At 43.5% G+C, this 21,766-nt stretch overlaps 1 protein-coding gene across 1 annotated transcript in view; it reads right to left on the reverse strand.

Moving 5' to 3' along the window:
• F13A1 (coagulation factor XIII A chain) overlaps positions 1-21,766 on the reverse strand; it is a 142,289-nt gene that overhangs the window by 92,123 nt on the left and 28,400 nt on the right. The window contains exon 4 of the mRNA XM_075270787.1: positions 5,071-5,322. Coding sequence (XP_075126888.1) covers positions 5,071-5,322 — 252 coding nt within the window. The remainder of the gene's footprint in view (positions 1-5,070; positions 5,323-21,766) is intronic.

Below are 21,766 nucleotides of genomic sequence, written 5' to 3' on the forward strand. Positions count from 1 at the left end.
CCCTCCACCATTAATTGGTCCAAACTGGGCTGGTTAGAGGCTCCCTCCACAATTAATTGGTCCAAACTGGGCTAATTAGAGGCTCCCTCCACCATGAATTGGTCCAAACTGGGTTTTTTAGAGGCTCCCTCCACCATGAATTTGCCCAAACTGGGCTGTTTAGAGGCTCCCTCCACCATGAATTGGTCCAAACTGGGCTGGTTAGAGGCTCCCTCCACCATGAATTGGTCCAAACTGGGTTTTTTAGAGGCTCCCTCCACCATGAATTGGTCCAAACTGGGCTGGTTAGAGGCTCCCTCCACCATGAATTTCCCAAAACTTGGCTGTTTAGAGGCTCCCTCCACCATTAATTGGTCCAAACTGGGCTGGTTAGAGGCTCCCTCCACCATGAATTGGTCCAAACTGGGGTTTTTAGAGGCTCCCTCCACCATGAATTGGTCCAAACTTGGCTGTTTAGAGGCTCCCTCCACCATGAATTGGTCCAAACTGGGGTGGTTAGAGGCTCCCTCCACCATTAATTGGTCCAAACTGGGCTGGTTAGAGGCTCCCTCCACCATTAATTGGTCCAAACTGGGCTGGTTAGAGGCTCCCTCCACCATGAATTGGTCCAAACTGGGCTGTTTAGAGGCTCCCTCCACCATGAATTTGCCCAAACTGGGCTGGTTAGAGGCTCCCTCCACCATGAATTGGTCCAAACGGGTTTTTAGAGGCTCCCTTCACCATGAATTGGTCCAAACTTGGCTGTTTAGAGGCTCCCTCCACCATGAATTGGTCCAAACTGGGGTGGTTAGAGGCTCCCTCCACCATTAATTGGTCCAAACTGGGCTGGTTAGAGGCTCCCTCCACCATTAATTGGTCCAAACTGGGCTGGTTAGAGGCTCCCTCCACCATGAATTGGTCCAAACTGGGGTTTTTAGAGGCTCCCTCCACCATGAATTGGTCCAAACTTGGCTGTTTAGAGGCTCCCTCCACCATTAATTGGTCCAAACTGGGCTGGTTAGAGGCTCCCTCCACCATGAATTGGTCCAAACTGGGTTTTTTAGAGGCTCCCTCCACCATGAATTTGCCCAAACTGGGCTGTTTAGAGGCTCCCTCCACCATGAATTGGTCCAAACTGGGTTTTTTAGAGGCTCCCTCCACCATGAATTGGTCCAAACTGGGCTGGTTAGAGGCTCCCTCCACCATGAATTGGTCCAAACTGGGGTGGTTAGAGGCTCCCTCCACCATTAATTGGTCCAAACTGGGCTGGTTAGAGGCTCCCTCCACCATGAATTGGTCCAAACTGGGTTTTTTAGAGGCTCCCTCCACCATGAATTTGCCCAAACTGGGCTGTTTAGAGGCTCCCTCCACCATGAATTGGTCCAAACTGGGTTTTTTAGAGGCTCCCTCCACCATGAATTGGTCCAAACTGGGCTGGTTAGAGGCTCCCTCCACCATGAATTGGTCCAAACTGGGGTGGTTAGAGGCTCCCTCCACCATTAATTGGTCCAAACTGGGCTGGTTAGAGGCTCCCTCCACCATTAATTGGTCCAAACTGGGCTGGTTAGAGGCTCCCTCCACCATGAATTTGCCCAAACTGGGCTGTTTAGAGGCTCCCTCCACCATTAATTGGTCCAAACTGGGCTGGTTAGAGGCTCCCTCCACAATTAATTGGTCCAAACTGGGCTAATTAGAGGCTCCCTCCACCATGAATTGGTCCAAACTGGGTTTTTTAGAGGCTCCCTCCACCATGAATTTGCCCAAACTGGGCTGTTTAGAGGCTCCCTCCACCATGAATTGGTCCAAACTGGGCTGGTTAGAGGCTCCCTCCACCATGAATTGGTCCAAACTGGGTTTTTTAGAGGCTCCCTCCACCATGAATTGGTCCAAACTGGGCTGGTTAGAGGCTCCCTCCACCATGAATTTCCCAAAACTTGGCTGTTTAGAGGCTCCCTCCACCATTAATTGGTCCAAACTGGGCTGGTTAGAGGCTCCCTCCACCATGAATTGGTCCAAACTGGGGTTTTTAGAGGCTCCCTCCACCATGAATTGGTCCAAACTTGGCTGTTTAGAGGCTCCCTCCACCATGAATTGGTCCAAACTGGGGTGGTTAGAGGCTCCCTCCACCATTAATTGGTCCAAACTGGGCTGGTTAGAGGCTCCCTCCACCATTAATTGGTCCAAACTGGGCTGGTTAGAGGCTCCCTCCACCATGAATTTGCCCAAACTGGGCTGTTTAGAGGCTCCCTCCACCATGAATTTGCCCAAACTGGGCTGGTTAGAGGCTCCCTCCACCATGAATTGGTCCAAACGGGTTTTTAGAGGCTCCCTTCACCATGAATTGGTCCAAACTTGGCTGTTTAGAGGCTCCCTCCACCATGAATTGGTCCAAACTGGGGTGGTTAGAGGCTCCCTCCACCATTAATTGGTCCAAACTGGGCTGGTTAGAGGCTCCCTCCACCATTAATTGGTCCAAACTGGGCTGGTTAGAGGCTCCCTCCACCATGAATTGGTCCAAACTGGGGTTTTTAGAGGCTCCCTCCACCATGAATTGGTCCAAACTTGGCTGTTTAGAGGCTCCCTCCACCATTAATTGGTCCAAACTGGGCTGGTTAGAGGCTCCCTCCACCATGAATTGGTCCAAACTGGGTTTTTTAGAGGCTCCCTCCACCATGAATTTGCCCAAACTGGGCTGTTTAGAGGCTCCCTCCACCATGAATTGGTCCAAACTGGGTTTTTTAGAGGCTCCCTCCACCATGAATTGGTCCAAACTGGGCTGGTTAGAGGCTCCCTCCACCATGAATTGGTCCAAACTGGGGTGGTTAGAGGCTCCCTCCACCATTAATTGGTCCAAACTGGGCTGGTTAGAGGCTCCCTCCACCATTAATTGGTCCAAACTGGGCTGGTTAGAGGCTCCCTCCACCATGAATTTGCCCAAACTGGGCTGTTTAGAGGCTCCCTCCACCATTAATTGGTCCAAACTGGGCTGGTTAGAGGCTCCCTCCACAATTAATTGGTCCAAACTGGGCTAATTAGAGGCTCCCTCCACCATGAATTGGTCCAAACTGGGTTTTTTAGAGGCTCCCTCCACCATGAATTTGCCCAAACTGGGCTGTTTAGAGGCTCCCTCCACCATGAATTGGTCCAAACTGGGCTGGTTAGAGGCTCCCTCCACCATGAATTTCCCAAAACTTGGCTGTTTAGAGGCTCCCTCCACCATTAATTGGTCCAAACTGGGCTGGTTAGAGGCTCCCTCCACCATGAATTGGTCCAAACTGGGCTGGTTAGAGGCTCCCTCCACCATTAATTGGTCCAAACTGGGCTGGTTAGAGGCTCCCTCCACCATGAATTTGCCCAAACTGGGCTGGTTAGAGGCTCCCTCCACCATGAATTGGTCCAAACTGGGTTTTTTAGAGGCTCCCTCCACCATGAATTTGCCCAAACTGGGCTGGTTAGAGGCTCCCTCCACCATGAATTGGTCCAAACTGGGCTGGTTAGAGGCTCCCTCCACCATGAATTTGCCCAAACTGGGCTGTTTAGAGGCTCCCTCCACCATTAATTGGTCCAAACTGGGCTGGTTAGAGGCTCCCTCCACCATGAATTTGCCCAAACTGGGCTGTTTAGAGGCTCCCTCCACCATGAATTGGTCCAAACTGGGTTTTTTAGAGGCTCCCTCCACCATGAATTGGTCCAAACTGGGCTGGTTAGAGGCTCCCTCCACCATGAATTTCCCAAAACTTGGCTGTTTAGAGGCTCCCTCCACCATGAATTGGTCCAAACTGGGCTGGTTAGAGGCTCCCTCCACCATGAATTTCCCAAAACTTGGCTGTTTAGAGGCTCCCTCCACCATGAATTGGTCCAAACTGGGCTGGTTAGAGGCTCCCTCCACCATTAATTGGTCCAAACTGGGCTGGTTAGAGGCTCCCTCCACCATGAATTGGTCCAAACTGGGTTTTTTAGAGGCTCCCTCCACCATGAATTTGCCCAAACTGGGCTGTTTAGAGGCTCCCTCCACCATGAATTGGTTCAAACTGGGCTGGTTAGAGGCTCCCTCCACCATTAATTGGTCCAAACTGGGCTGGTTAGAGGCTCCCTCCACCATTAATTGGTCCAAACTGGGCTGGTTAGAGGCTCCCTCCACCATGAATTTGCCCAAACTGGGCTGGTTAGAGGCTCCCTCCACCATGAATTGGTCCAAACTGGGTTTTTTAGAGGCTCCCTCCACCATGAATTTGCCCAAACTGGGCTGGTTAGAGGCTCCCTCCACCATGAATTGGTCCAAACTGGGGTTTTTAGAGGCTCCCTCCACCATGAATTTGCCCAAACTGGGGTGTTTAGAGGCTCCCTCCACCATGAATTTGCCCAAACTCTGCTGGTTAGAGGCTCAATCCACCCTGATTTTCAAAACAAATGTTGGTGCCAACCTCAACTTACTACAAGGGCCAAATTCACTGCTGGTGACAAGCTCTCCTCACTGCAAGTGCCAAATACACATGTTTCAAGGTGTTTTCCTACTGTCAGAGAGGTGGTATTGAGTGTGTAAAGTGTGTAGTTGTTAGGCTGTGATGTTGGGGTAATAGAGGGTCTTTGGTGTGTTAGATGCCCCCAGACATGCTTCCCCTGCTGTCCCAGTGTCATTCCAGAGGTGTTGGCATCATTTCCTGGGGTGTCATAGTGGACTTGGTGACCCTCCAGACACGGATTTGGGTTTCCCCCTTAACGAGTATCTGTTCCCCATAGACTATAATGGGGTTCGAAACCCGTTCGAACACACGAACATTGAGCGGCTGTTCGAATCGAATTTCGAACCTCGAACATTTTAGTGTTCGCTCATCTCTAGTATCTACCCGTATTCAATATGTGTCATATTATTAACTCGGAAAGTAGTGTTTAGGGTAAGCAATTGTATATTGTTTTTGAATGGGATTACTGACATGGATATAGAATAATGTCTTTTTCCTTCACATATGGACAAATTGGTTTCCTAGCTTACATTCTGTTAAGCTATGTTGAGCTACCTTGTACATTATTATGTCTATTTTAGGGTCCAGCTTGTAGTTTAAGGTTTAAACGGGATAGTTTATGTCTTACCTTTGCACCAAGGGTTGAAGAGAATGTAAGTATCCGTGTCAGACTTTCGTGGTGTTCTCAATATTCCATAAGGGGTTAATATCGCAATATACATTCGGAATTTTCCTATGATGCAATTTGGAGCAGACAATATTGATAAGGTGACAGAGTTATAATCATTAAGGATAACTTTTGCTCCCCATTTTCCTACTTCCAGTTCATCCACAATAGGAATTGGTAGGTATGTGCCTTTGCTTTGTTGTGGATAGCGACCTAAAAGATAAAAAAAATTAAGAAAATGGTGAGCTTTACTTTTTAGTGTAACAATACACTGTTAAATATATAAAAGTCCATGTAAGAAAGTAATAACATAATGTTCTGTAATAATTCAGTTGTTAATGTCAATAACCATCAGTGGAGTAGCTATTGGTAATGTAACAGCTGCACCGATACCTGAGCGCCCGATGCCACATAGACCTACATACGAGACCATGAAGTGCAATAATAACACTGTACATGGTACTAGAGACATAACTTAGGTGTAGGGCTCCCACTCTTTGATCTTTTGGTTTTACTAGATGTCCTCTATCCATGATCTGACCTCCACTCCCATGGGCCATCTATCCATCAGGTAACACAGATATAAAACAGTAAGCACCACAGAACAACACACAACTGCTACTATAGTGCAACTTTGTTAAAGCTGTACCACTTTAAGTAAATATACAGAAATTTAGGAAATGGATGTATTATTTTTAGTCCTTCTTGTCTAGGCTCTAAACTTTGATGCTCTTATATTACCGTACTAAGTTACACTCAATACTCAAGTATATTTAGTAACACATTTACAGTATCTCTCCATGGTTAGTGGTTACTTCATTCATGATTATATTTGGTACACTCAGAAATGCACATGACCTTGATCAATAATGATGGATTTTTTAAATTCCTATTACACAATGTAGCCTAAAAATAGCTAAACCATTGTATATATATCACTTCCTCCAAGCAGCATCAATATGAATTAGATTAAAGAGACAATTTGTGGATAAAAGGGAAATAAATCATCTCCCATGGATGTGAAGGAAATATGATATTGTGGTATGAAATAGCAGCGACTGTATAGAAGATGCCTTGTCAAAAGATGAACACAAACTGACTTCAGAAGATGGATGCTTAGAAAAATCTAACCTGTCATTTAAGCATTTTTAAAGCAGTGAGGAAGCAAATTGTATAAAATTCAATAAAATGTGCAAATCATGAAAAATAGGTTGAATGTAATACATATAAAATATACTTATAGGGCAAGACCATGACATGCCTATATTAGTTGCAAATAAACTGAAACTATGGTTTCAAGTAGCTGTCGGTTGCGTTACATACCACACACATACTAGTCAGTCCCAGACCTTCTCTGTGTAACATCATCATAGCAGTACTTGTTTTTTTGTAGATGACTCATATTTTCCATGAGCATATTTATCAATGGGTTACTAATAACTTAGCTTTTAACTTTCCTGTTTTGGAAACGCATGAAGAATCAAGAGACGAGTGACTGCAACATTTGTTTTTAATAACTTTCTCCATGTAATGTAAAGATCATGTGGTATTTCTGATGTTTGTTACCGTAAAAGCAATATAAAATGTTTTTTTTTCTATATTTTTTGTTTTATTATAATGCTTAAATATTTATTTGAAAAGTTAAATAAATGCAGGAAACTATATAACCTAAATTAAAACCAATAATTGTAGGTTGAGCTTTAAGAAATGACCATCCAGCTCATTCTGTCTGGGACAGTAGTTCGCAACCTGCAGTGCACTTAAACCAGGGAGTATACCCGACACTGCACTGATAAAGGCACTCCCTGCAGTTACATGCACCCTGGGGAGTAAGTGAAGAGCTGCTATCCTTATTATGAGTGCAGCTATGAGTAAGAGGTCCAATATGTTCTCCTCTTTTGAAGTAAAAGTTATATTTTACTAGAGGGAGGACCCGGCTTCGCACGGGTATATTACATTTTATGTTTGTGTAGTGGCCCCATAAGAATTGTCCAATTTTGCACTGGTGTATTTTGTATGCTGTTTGTGTGTATGTCCATAAGCGTCATGTGATTATGTGTATCTCATTTTGGATGTCAGTGAAAAACCTGTGATCAGTTGTTATGGATACCTGGAGTAAAGCTGTATCTAATCCTTCCCCGTGTAGTACTATGTTTAGATGCAAGTATCCAATCCTTGTTGGTGTGGTACTGTGTGCAGATGCACATATCTAATCCTCCCCGTGTGGTATTGTGTGAAGAGGCGCGTATCTAATCCTCCAGTAAGTGAAACTGTGTGCAGACGCGCATATCTAATGACTCTGACGTGCGGTACCGTGTGCAGATGCGCGTATCTAATACTCTGGCATGTGGTACTGTGTGAAGATGCACGTATCTAATCCTCACCTGTGTGGTATTGTGTGAAAAGGCGCGTATCTAATCCTACGGCATGTGGAACTGTGTAGATGTGGGTATCTAATCCTACGACATGTGGTACTGTGTGCAGACGTGCGTATCTAATCTTATGGAATTAGGTACTGTGTGCAGACGCGCTTATCTTATCCTCTGGCGTGTGGTACTGTGTGCAGACGCACGTATTTAATCCTCCCCCGTGTGGTACTGTGTGAAGAGGCGCGTATCTAATCCTACGGCGTGTGGAATTGTGTGAAGAGACGTGTATCTAATCCTACGGCGTGTGGAACTGTGTGTAGACACGTGTATCTAATCCTACGGCATGTCGTACTGTGTGTAGACGCGCGTATCTAATCCTACGGCATGTGGTACTGTGTGTAGACGCGTGTATCTAATCCTAAGGCATGTGGTACTGTGTGTAGACACACGTATCTAATCCTACGGCATGTGGTACTGTGTGCAGATGCGTGTATCTAATCCTATGGCATGTACAACTGTGTGAAGACACGTGTATCTAATCCTCCCCTGTGTGGTATTGTGTGAAGAGGCGCGTATCTAATCCTACGGCGTGTGGAACTGTGTGTAGAGGCGTGTATCCAATCCCCCGGCATGTGGTACTGTGTGCAGATGCGCATATCTAATCCTATGGCATGTGAACTGTGTGTAGACGCGCGTATCTAATCCTCCCCCGTGTGGTACTGTTTGTAAACACGCGTATCTAATCCTCCCCTGTGTGATACTGTGTGCTGAGACGCGTATCTAATTCTCTGGCTTGTGGTACTGTGTGCAGAGTCACGTATCTAATCCTCCAAAGTGTGGTATTGTGTGAAGAGGCGCGTATCTAATCCTTTGGCGTGTGGAACTATGTGTAGACGCGCGTATCTAATCCTACTGCATATGGTACTGTCTGCAGACGCGTGTATCTAATCCTATGGTATGTACAACTGTGTGCAGACGCGCGTATCTAATCCTCTGGAATGTGGAACTGTGTGTAGACGCGTGTATCTAATCCTATGGCGTGTACAAATGTGTGTAGACGCACGTATGTAATGCTCTGGAGTGTGGAACTGTGTGTAGACGCCTGTATCTAATCCTTCGGCATGTGGAACCGTGTGCAGATGCGTGTATCAAATCTTTCAGTGTGTGGAACTGTGTGCAGAAATGCGTATTTAATCCTCTGGTGTGTGGGACTGTGTGGAGACCCGTGTATCTAATCCTCTGGCGTGTGATACTGTGTGCTGATCTGTGTATCTAATCCTCTGGAGTGTGGAACTGTGTGTAGACGCCTTTATCTAATGCTTCGGCATGTGGAACCGTGTGCAGGCGCACGTATCTAATCCTATGGCATGTGGTACTGTGTGCAGAAGTGCGTATTTAATCCTCTGGTGTGTGGGACTGTGTGCAGACCCGTGTATCTAATCCTATGGTGTGTACAACTATGCGAAGACACGTGTATCTAATCCTCCCCTGTATGGTATTGTGTGAAGAGGCGCGTATCTAATCCTACGGCGTGTGGAACTGTGTGTAGACGCGCGTATCCAATCCCCCGGCATGTGGTACTGTGTGCAGATGCGCGTATCTAATCCTATGGCATGTGGTACTGTGTGTAGATGCGCGTATCTAATCCTCCCCCGTGTGGTACTGTGTGCAGACGTGCATATCTAATCCTTTGGCGTGTGGAGCTATGTGTAGACGCGCATATCTAATCCTACTGCATGTGGTACTGTGTGCAGACGCGTGTATCTAATCCTATGGCATGTACAACTGTGTGCAGATGCGCGTATCTAATCCTCTGGAATGTGGAACTGTGTGCAGACGCGCATATCTAATCCTCTGGAATGTGGAACTGTGTGCAGACGCGTGTATCTAATCCTATGGCGTGTACAAATGTGTGCAGACGCACGTATCTAATCCTCTGGAGTGTGGAACTGTGTGTAGACGCCTGTATCTAATTCTTTGGCATGTGAAACCGTGTGCAAATGCACGTATCAAATCCTTCAGTGTGTGGAACTGTGTGCAGAAATGCGTATTTAATCCTCTGGTGTGATCTCAGCAACGGTACGTCCGAGCGAGTTGGAGTCTCGTCTTAAACCTTCCCGGATACCTGAAGTATCTCTGTACCAAATTTGGTGAAGATCGGTCCAGTCGTTTGGTTCGCATTAGAGTACAGACAGACAGACGGACAGACAGACAGACAGACAGACAGACAAGAATTCATTTTTATAAGATAGGGAGATATGGCATGCTGGAATTTTTTTTATAATTTTGCTGCATTCATTACTTCCCACTGCCTACTTTCCCTCTGCTCCAAGCTCTCAGTGCTGATGACACATCATACCAGAACAGTGAGAAAGCATGGAGCAAAGTGGTGAGACATCACTAGATGTGGGGGCACTGTGTGGCTATTATATTATATGTGGGGCACTGTTAGGACCTTTGAATGTAGGGGTCATTACATTATATATGGGGGAACTGTGGGGGCAGTTGTACTAAATGTGGAGACCATTATATTACATGTGGGGTCACTGAAGGGGCCATAATACTACATATGGAGCCATTATGTTACATGTAAGGGTTCTGATGGTACCATTATACTACATGTGGGGGACTCAAATGTAGATTCTTGAGTATGAGAGCTCTTATATTATGTTATATTATGTTTGGACACGTAAGGGGCCATTATACTACATATGGGGCCATTATATTACCCGTGGGGATTACGATGCAATAATGTTTGTATACTTTGGTATACTTTGACTTGTTGTTTATACCTGTAGCAATGAGAGTAAGGCCAGGGCCCGACATGGCGGCAATGTCACGGCAAGAACTACAGTGTTTTACAGTCCCTGCAAAGTGAATGGGATTCTAGCGAATCCCGTCCACTCAGTGCAGAAAAATACGCAAAAAGCGCTACCTTTCTGCCGTGGTTTTTCCTACAGCGCTTCTTCCCTGCAGTCCGCCTAAATGAAACACCTGGATTCAGTGAATTAGATGTGAATCCCAATATTTTTGTCCACATAGTTTATTTGGTATTGCTATATTCATACTGACACATGGAATAATTTCAACATGTTATTTATACTGCAGGGTGAGCAGCACCAAAAAATCTTTAGCAAGAAAGTGGTTAAATTGCTATTTTTTACCTTTTCCTTCCCTAGACTTAATAAATGTTAATCAATATGTTATATTTAGTGCGGATGAAAAAAAAAAAGCAACTCTCATGCACTTACACTGAAAGGAAAATTAAAAACTGTCTTTCGGAAAGCAGTGAAAAAATGAAAAATAAAAGCTTTGTCTTTGAAGACATGTCTGGTTGCTTTATACACATACATACTGTATATACATACATACATACATACAAATATACATACATACAAATATACATACATACATACATACATACAAATATACATACATACAAATATACATACATTTCTTGAAACAGGTCTTCAATAAACAAAGACAAAGGCAAAGACAAATATTCAGTACTTAAAAAAAACAAAAAAAAAACATAAAATTTTGATTAATCTGCTAAAAGTATAATCATTAAATGTAGACATGGGGTGTGCAGCATTGTAACTCATTTATAACATGTGCGCTAGGAGAATTAGTTTTACCAAGAATGATTTCATTTTGCTGCAATTCCCAGAAAATATGCATCTTATTGGCTTTACTATCTTAGCATTCAAGGGTTGTGTCACAAGTAGAGAATAATTTCAGAATGGAAAGTACACAGAGAGAAAGCTGAAAATGGAAATGAATAATACAGCATCATGGAGCCAGATAAATATAATATCCAGAAATCTCTCTAGTTGTGGAATATTAGTTCTGGAGTAATATGTGGATATAAGGCTCTTTGGAAAGTAATGCAAAGCATTGTGTATGGAATGAAATTAGAAGACATTCATCGCTATAAAGTGTGTTTTGTCATGAATGATAGCAATACAGTCAAACAAACATAAAAACACAGTAGGAATAAGTATTTTTATTGGGAGAAGCCTAAAATACTGTAAGCCTTGGTTTTATTACCAGAATAACTATGGCAGTATATCTATGAAGCGGAACCTGCTACCGCAAACAACAATGTAGTTTTAATGATTGCAAATACCATAGATTGACATACGGCTATCAGTAACCACCATAGTAGCCATATTGGCTTCTACAGGGTCTGCGGCCTTAAGTAGGAGTACAGTGTTGGCCAAAAGTATTGGCACGCCTGCAATTCTTTCAGATAATACTCAGTTTCTTCCAGAAAATGATTGCAAGCACAAACTCTTTGGTATTAATATCTTCATTTATTTTGCTTGGAATGAAAAAACACAAAAGAGAATGAAAAAAAAGTCAAATCATTGATCATTTTACACAAAACTCCAAAAATGGGCCGGACAAAAGTATTGGCACCCTCAGCCTAATACTTGGTAGCACAACCTTTAGGCAAAATAACTGCAAACAACCGCTTCTGGTAACCATCAATGAGTTTCTTACAATGCTCTGCTGGAATTTTAGACCATTCTTCTTTGGCAAACTGCTCCAGGTCCCTGAGATGTGAAGGGTGCCTTCTCCAAACTGCCATCAAGAGATCTCTCCACAGGTGTTCTATGGGATTCAGGTCTGGACTCATTGCTGGCCACTTTAAAAGTCTCCAGTGCTTTCTCTCAAACCATTTTCTAGTGCTTTTTGAAGTGTGTTTTGGGTCATTGTCCTGCTGGAAGACCCATGACCTCTGAGGGAGACCCAGCTTTCTCACACTGGGCCCTACATTATGCTGCAAAATTTGTTGGTAGTCTTCAGACTTCATAATGCCATGCACTCGGTCAAGCAGTCCAGTGCCAGAGGCAGCAAAGCAACCCCAAAACATCAGGGAACCTCCGCCATGTTTGACTGTAGGGACTGTGTTCTTTTCTTTGAAGGCCTCTTTTTTTTTTTTTTTTCCTGTAAACTCTATGTTGATGCCTTTTCCCAAAAAGCTCTACTTTTGTCTCATCTGACCAGAGAACATTCTTCAAAACATTTTTGGCTTTCTCAGGTAAGTTTTGGCAAACTCCAGCCTGGCTTTTTTATGTCTCTGGGTAAGAAGTGGGGTCTTCCTGGGTATCCCAATTTCCCAGTCCCAATTTCATTCAGACGCCGATGGATAGTACGGGTTGACACTGTTGTACCCTCGGACTGCAGGGCAGCTTGAACTTGTTTGGATGTTAGTCAAGGTTCTTTATCCACCATCCGCACAATCTTGCATTGAAATCTTTCGACAATTGTTCTTTTCCGTCCACATCTAGGGAGGTTAGCCACAGTGCCATGGGCTTTAAACTTCTTGATGATACTGTGCACGGCAAGGACACAGGACAGAGGTTGAGTCAACTTTAATCCATTTCAACTGGCTGCAAGTGTGATTTAGTTATTGACACCACCTGTTAGGTGCCTCAGGTAAGTAACAGGCGCTGTTAATTACACAAATTAGAGAAGCATCACATGCTTTTTCAAACAGTGCCAATACTTTTGTCCACCCCCTTTTTTATGTTTGGTGTGAAATTATATCCAATTCGGCTTTTTGACAATTCTTTTTGTGGTTTTCCATTGAAAACAAATTAAATGAAGATATTAATACCAAAGAATTTGTGATTGCAATCATTTTCTGGAAGAAAATGAGTATTATCTGACAGAATTGCAGGGGTGCCAATACTTTTGGCCAACACTGATTATAATTTTTTGACCCTCGGGATGGCCCACTTAATAGTTTTAAGAGTACAGGTCTCTGACAACACAAACATGAACATGTTTTTCACAGCCATTTTACACCACATTCTTGTGAATGTAGGCTTAGGATAAACTCACACAGAGCAAAAATTTAAATTTTCAACCGCAACCCTGCCTTCCCTGCCACAGAAGATTAGGCCTCGATGAATACAGGAAATAGCAACATCAAGAGTGTACAGTCCTCCAAACCGAATGGTCAGGACTGAACGATTACTCTGGGAGTAATAGACATAATGTGATGACATCACTCACATCACACATGTAGTTTCCTGAAGACTCCTGGAGCAGAGACATCATAGAAAACAGCAGGGAATGGGGCTAGGTGAGTATTAGTATTTTTTACGCTTGTTTGTTACCAGGAGGGGGACTTTAAATGGTAGGGTATCTGGAGGGGGATTTATATTGGGAGTAGATGCAGGGGAACATTAAATTGGTGGGGAAGATCGAGGTGGGGCATTAAACTGGGACAGATGAAAGGGGACATTAAACTATGAGGACAGATGAAAAGGGACATAAAACTGAGGGGGCAGGTAGAAGGGGACATTAAACTGGGGTCAGACAGAGGGTAACATTAAACTGGGGCCCATTTTGGGGGATATTAAACTGTGGGGGCATGTGGAGGGAGACATTAAACTGGTGGCAACTGGAAGGGGGCATTAAACTGTGGAGAAGCTGAAGGGGAATATTAAACTGAGGCAGCTATAGAGGGACATTAAACTGTGGGGGCACCAGGATACATGTATGGACATATCATGATAGGGTGACTGTGGGAGCATTATACTGTGTGGGGGACCAAAGAGAAATGGAAGTGCCACACATTCCGTCCTTCTTTCTGTCTTTTGAAAGTTGAGGTATGTCTTGCTGTACCAAATGTAGTACCATTGCTATCAAACTCAACATGTTATGTAGGGTTAGGGAAGTCACAACACAAACAAGTTTTTCACCATTTCCACTTCCAGGCACATGTTTGATGGAAGGTGCTTGGGCTCCCTAGAATATGGTACCAATACCTGCTTAACAGTGAATTGAATGGCATTATGACTCTATATACTATGTCAGTGGTTCTCAATCTGCAGTAAATGTATCTCAAAGGGTACACCCCACAGTACCCTGGACTAAGTACCGTCATTGAGAACACTGTGTCCCTTGCCCAGTAATGGTTAACGCCTGTGTGCAGCTGTGGATGCCATCCTTACTTCTGAAGTATAAAAAGTGTTTTCCACACCTTCCCTGGAATCTGATCAGCTGCTTGTGCCACTTCCAATGCCTGCACTATATACACAACACAGGGCCAGAAGCGGATAGCTGAGGTCTCATTTTTGTGCTAAACTTATTTTAATACAACTGTTGGTTTTATTTTCACATTTTTCATGCCGCTATCTATCTATCTATCTATCTATCTATCTATCTATCTATCTATCTATCTATCTATCTGTCTGTCTATATTATAAAAATGAATTTCTGTCTGTCTGTCTGTCTGTCTGTCTGTCTGTCTGTTCTCTAATGCGAACCAAACGACTGGACCGATCTTCACCAAATTTGGTACAGAGATACTTCAGATATCCGGGAAGGTTTAAGATGAGACTCCAACTCGCTCGGACGTACCGTTGCTGAGATACAGCATTCCAAACACAGTGCCCCCCCCTTAGCCAATACAAACCTGCAAGACTTTCACTCATATTCCAACTGCAATACATACGGTCACTCCACATGCATAATACAACACTGATATCCAAACTGAGATACACGCATCAGAGGATTAGATACACAGATCAGCACACAGTATCACTCACTAGAGGATTAGATACGCACTTCTGCACACAGTTTCACACACTGAAGGATTTGATACGTACGTCTGCACACGGTTCCACATACCGAAGGATTAGATACAAGCGTCTACACACAGTTCCACACTGCAGAGGATTAGATACGCGCATCTGCACACATTTGTACACGCCATAGGATTAGATACACGCATCTGCACAGAGCACCACATGCCTTAGGATTAGATACACGCATCTACACATAGTTCCACACTCCAGAGGATTAGATACACGCGTCTGCACACAGTTGTACACGCCATAGGATTAGATACACGCGTCTTCACACAGTACCACATGCAGTAGGATTAGATACGCGCGTCTACACACAGTTCCACACGCCGAAGGATTAGATACGCGCCTCTTCACACAATACCACACAGGGGAGGATTAGATACGTGTGTGTGCACACAGTACCACACTTTGGAGGATTAGATACATGCCTCTGCACACAGTACCACAAGCCAGAGAATTAGATACGCGTCTCAGCACACAGTACCACATGGGGGAGGATTAGATACGCGCGTCTACACACAGTACCACATGCCATAGGATTATATACGCGTGTCTGCACACAGTACCACATGCCGGGGGATTGGATACATGCGTCTACACACAGTTCCACACACTGTAGGATTAGATACGCACCTCTTCACACAATACCACACAGGGGAGGATTAGATACACGTGTCTTCACACAGTTGTACACGCCATAGGATTAGATACACGCGTCTGCACACAGTACCACATGCCGTAGGATTAGATACGCGCGTCTACACACAGTACCACATGCCGTAGGATTAGATACGCGCATCTGCACACAGTGCCACATGCCGTAGAATTAGATACGCGCGTCTACACACAGTTCCACACTCCAGAGGATTAGATACGTGCGTCTGCACACAGTTGTACACGCCATAGGATTAGATACACACGTCTGCACAGAGTACCACATGCCGTAGGATTAGATACACATGTCTACACACAGTTCCACACTCCAGAGGATTAGATACGCACGTCTCCACACAGTTCTACACGCCATAGAATTAGATACACGCGTCTGCACACAGTACCACATGCAGTAGGATTAGATACACGCCTCTTCACACAATACCACACAGGGGAGGATTAGATACGTGTGTGTGCACACAGTATCACTCTTTGGAGGATTAGATACATGCCTCTGCACACAGTACCACAAGCCAGAGAATTAGATACGCGTCTCAGCACACAGTATCACACGGGGGAGGATTAGATACGCGCGTCTGCACACAGTACCACACGGGGGAGGATTATATACGCGCGTCTACACACAGTACCACATGCCGGGGGATTGGACACACGCGTCTACACACAGTTCCACACGCCATAGGATTAGATATGCACCTCTTCACACAATACCACACAGGGGAGGATTAGATACGTGCATCTGAACACAGTACCACCCAGGGGAGGATTAAGATACAGGCCTCTGCACACAGTACCACATGCCAGAGAATTAGATACGCGTCTCAGCACACAGTTCCGCATGGGGGAGGATTAGATATGCGCATCTGCACACAGTACCACACGCCAGAGTCATTAGATACGGGCGTCTGCACACAGTTTCACTTACTGGAGGATTAGATACGTGCCTCTTCACACAATATCACATGGGGAGGATTAGATATGTGTATCTGCACAAAGTACCACACCAACAAGGATTAGACTCTTGCATCTAAACACAATACTACACGGGGAAGGATTAGATACAGCTTTACTCCAGGTATCCATAACAACTGATCTCAGGTTTTTCACTGACATCCAAAATGAGATACACATAATCACATTACGCTTATGGACATACACACAAACCACATACAAAATACACCAGTGCAAAATTGGACAATTCTTATGGGGCCACTACACAAACATAAAAAGTAATATACCTGTGCGAAGCCGGGTCCTCCCTCTAGTATTTTTTAAAAAGTACAAAATCCTACAATATTTTAACAAAGGTCAATAAGCCATTGCAACCATTACTGACAATACATGATGTCACAGTTTATTTACTCGCCCTCATTGCACAGAGCATATCTATAAGCCTCTCTCATAGACCTCAGTAAGTCTGCTCCAGATTATTGCTGCCTATGACAATGACTATGCTGTTAATCACTAAATGGTTTTAACAGAGCAGAAGAAAAGCAGTAGCAAGATTGCAACCTCCATATTTATGTGTGGAAAATCCAATAGAACAAATCTACAGTTATGGAAATAAAAAAGAAAAAAAAATACTATATATTTCACTCTTCTGGTTTTAATAAATAATAAAAATTATCATACATCCCCCTTAAAGGGTTTGTATAGGGTTAGAAAAGCATGCCTACTTTCTTTTATAACCCGTGCCACTCTAATCCATGTGTCTTTGGTATTGCAGTTCAACTGCATTGAAGTTAATATGGCTGAATTGCCATGCCACATACTGTACAACTTCTGGACAGGTATGGCACTGGTTTTAGAAGAAAACATCGTGTTAGATTACTTTGTGTTTTCATCCACATGTATATGTCACAGGTCCATTCCAAATTTTTTCAATTTAACTTTGGACCATAATTTGTATCTCATGAAATGAACTAATGTGTCTATTTGTTTAAGTTGCCAATGGCTACTATGGTATTACTTGTCACATCTAGAATCCAAGCAGGGCTGCTTTTACCGCTTTTAGAATAATCGGTACACTTGCATAGGGCCATATGTTATCAGGGGACCCCTTGGAAAGCCCCCGGGAGCAGCGATCAAAGAGAACAATTGGAGAACGGTGTAAGGTAAGTATTCGTTTTTTCTTTGTTTGAACCTTTGTACTGTGGGGATATTAAATTGTGAAGGCAAATGAAGGGGGACATAAAATTTTGGGGAAAACTGGAAGGTACATGAACTTGGATAGACCACTGAGGGCATTATATTGTATGGGAGCCACTGAGCTGCGTTATAATTAGTGCAGATCAGGTATGTCTGAGTGGTGGTGATGGGGGGGGGGGGGGGCACTTATGAAACCTTTGCACCGGGTCCACCAATGTGTTACAGCAGCCTTGCAACCTAGCACAGTTCAGTCCAGTATTACCAACAGTAAATTCCTTGACACTTTGTAAACTATTTTGTTAACCATTTTGTTTTTTGTTTTTATGAAAAAAAAATGGTTTTTACGTTTTTGTTTTTTTACCATGAGAAAATTGTGCCAGTTACTGTGATTGTATTTATTGTTATTTTTTAGGTCACGGTGAGTCCTGTTCACATCAGTATTCTGAGATACGTATATTATCTATAACCTTTATGATTCATTATGTTTGCTTGAAGAAATGTTGGCTATTAGTTATATAACAAAATATAAAATGAGGTTGACATCCCTAGTTCAGTCCCTGCTGGTATACCTATACTAGTTACTCAATTATTTCACTATAGAAGAATGCTAAAAAGTGAGTTGCATTTTGGTTTTGTGTAAATCACAATCCTACAATTAAAACCGAATAACAAAGTATTTTGCCTTTCCTGCATTCATGTACAGAACCGCTTTCAAAACTGTCTGGTTGTCCTTGGAAATAGACATTAGTTTAGCTCCATGTCATTGTCAGACGTGTAACTCAGCAGCTTACTGTGTAACTGTCAACTGAGCTCCAACAATGCAAATTTGTCTCTTCTGAGTTTACGTCTAGACAGAAGGCGAGACATCATGTTGCTCAAAATTGCTACAGCATAGTGTTGGTTACACTGGATTTTGGAATACTAGAAATTGATGTTCGAAAATGGAGTTTGCCTTTAACTTCGTGGATATAAATCCCCTTCACATTCATTTTGATATTTGATGATTTTCACAATTGAAAACTACAACTGAAGATCATTGGTGAAATAGCACAACTATCAAAGCAATGGAAAATGTTGGCTAATGGAAAGACCCTTAGATGCCAACTTCCTTCAAGTATTTTTTAAAGCTTCTGCTATCCTTGAAGACAAGAAATGTGGACATAAAAAAGCATGGTGAGAAGGTCTACATTCATATTCTGAACTGAGATGACATCCTAAAGCACATTTTATGAATTGTTTACAGAGCCTACTGCATCATAAGCCAAGCGCCGATGTGTAAATCTAGGAATATTGGAGAATTAAACTGAGATAAGTACTGTGTCAAGCCGTAAGCCTGGAAACCTTCTCATTTATTATTAAGCACAAAGCAAAACTGTACAAACTGGTAAAATAAGTGAAGCATTCTAGAATCCCATCAGAGTCCATTTAATATGCTAACAGCAATAACACTGAAATATTGATGGGGTATTTTTAATTCTGGTTCAATACCGGACAACCTCTGTTTTGTATTTGTGCTATTTTTGTTCTTCATTCTATGGATTGATATTCAAGTGTTAATCATCATCATACCAGCAATGGTCATAGCCAGAATCACTTGTAGACACTGTTGACTTGTGCCAGTAGGCAGACATGGGGTATAGCTCCTGTTAAAGATAAAACTTATACTCTATACTGTATGAATACAATGTGTGTATTAACATGTAGATGATATACCGCCATACATAGAGGAACTGATGGTGCTGTGAGGGCGAGAGAAAGACATCTAGGGAGGGCCATGGGAAAGGCTAAAGGTGTTATATGCTATGAGAAATACAGATTTACTTTTTTAGGTCATATATAACCTAAGGTTTGGTGAATTTAAAGCTGAGACCCCACGTTGCAGAAACGCAACTTTCTTTTGTTGCAGATTTTGCTGCGTTTTTTTGAGAGTAAGCCAAAAGTGGCTATCAAATCAGAGGAAATATATAGGAAGCTCTTTTAATTTTCCCATCTTCTCAATCCACTATTGACTCACCCAAAAAATCCAAAACTTTGCAAAAAAGACCCCTGAGTATAATAGTGCTTGTGGGGCCCGCGGCGTTGCTTACTGATCTCGGCCTCTACCAGGATCGGTAACCAGTAACGGCCAATTAAAGAAAAAAAAATGCCGCGGTAGCAGCTGTTGCCAGGCCCCTAGTGTCCCGGGCCCTGCTACCACGGTAGTTACACCACTGCTTTCAACTAATATTTACAGATATGCAATATGTAAAGATCTGTATGTACAGACTATAATATATAAAGCTAGCTTCTAGATGACTTAATGTGTTTCATCTTAAAGGGATCCTATCTTTCAAACACTTTTTTTTCTAAGTAACACGTCGGAATAGCCTTAAGAAAGGCTATTCTTCTCCTACCTTTTGTTGTCCTCTCCGCACCACCATTCCGTAGGAATCCCAGTTTTTGTCGGTATGCAAATGAGTTCACTCGCAGCACTGGGGGCGGGCCACAGCGCTCAAACAGCACTGGTGGCGTCTCCAATGCTGCAAGAAAGCTCATTTGCATACCAACAAAAAACGGGATTCCTACGGAATGGCGGCGCGGAGAAGACAATGAAAGGTAGGAGAAGAATAGCCTTTCTTAAGGCTACTCCAACATGTTACTCAGAAAGAAAAGTATTTGAAAGACAGGATCCCTTTAAGTTATCTTTTTAAATTGTTGTATGCACAATGTTGGAGAGGCCATCACTGTGTGCTCTGTGCGATCTGACCCTTACTGATGAGAAGAACCTTTTCACATAGCACTGTCTATGTCCATGTGTCAATATCTGATACTACTTCTCAGCCCTGTCGAAAAGGAGTCTATTACCAGGATGAAGCATATTAAATGGATGGGCCAAGCTCACCGGAATGCAACACCTTTTCCCCATGAAAATGTGTGCCTCTGTTGCAGAGATATTCATTTAAATGAAGAAGGGAGAGGGGAAAATGGCTGCATTAGACCAGTAGGGGGGCATAGAAGTTAGGAGCCATGGAGCCGCATTTGGTGGTCCAGACTGCTCATTTGCTTATTGTGAAATAAATGAATCTCTCTTCAACAGAAGCACAAATTTTCATGGGAAAATATGTGTTACATTCAAGTGGCCTACCTCAGCGCCGTACCTCCCATGAGGCGACCTGAAGCGACCGCTTCAGGCGGCGCTATGCCAGGGCCCTGGGGAGGGCGGCATTTTTGCTTACCTAAGCCAGTCCAGGACAAGCTTCCCCTCACGTTCAGGCAGAGAGCAGGTCCTCTCCATGCCTGCGAACGCCGAGAAGCCCCGCCCCCTTCGCTCCACCTCCTCCTCCCGGGGGGGAAGGGGGGGGCGGCTTTCTGTCAGCCGCCTCGGGCGGCGAAAAGTGCAGGTTCACCCCTGGCCTATCTAACCATGTTTCTGGTTTAATACGGTGAACCCTGTTAACATCTTCTCTTTAAGTGAATGGGGCAGTGCCACATCGATAAAAATAGAACTAACGTTGGTGGTCTATCCTAAGAGAAGACCATTCACTTTAAAATCCTGAAAATACAATTTAAAATACTGGTTAAATAGTATTATGTATATGTAGATAATAATATGTAATCGCCAAATATGTCTGATGCTGACCATAGTGAACATACACAGAAAACCCCTGCTGGCATGTTTTGTGCATGATTTTATGGTAGACTGTGCAGTCATCTTTTTGTTTTGGTTTGTTCATACATGTAAATTGTTCATGTTAGGGTGCATTCACACATTCAGAATCAGCGCATACAAAGCAGATCCCATTCATTTCAATGGGAGCCGGCAAACGAGCGCTCCCCATTGAAATGAATGAGCTGCTTTTTCCCCTATTGGTTTCA

Source organism: Leptodactylus fuscus, chromosome 4 (assembly GCF_031893055.1).
Source record: "Leptodactylus fuscus isolate aLepFus1 chromosome 4, aLepFus1.hap2, whole genome shotgun sequence".
Classification (NCBI taxonomy): domain Eukaryota; kingdom Metazoa; phylum Chordata; class Amphibia; order Anura; family Leptodactylidae; genus Leptodactylus; species Leptodactylus fuscus.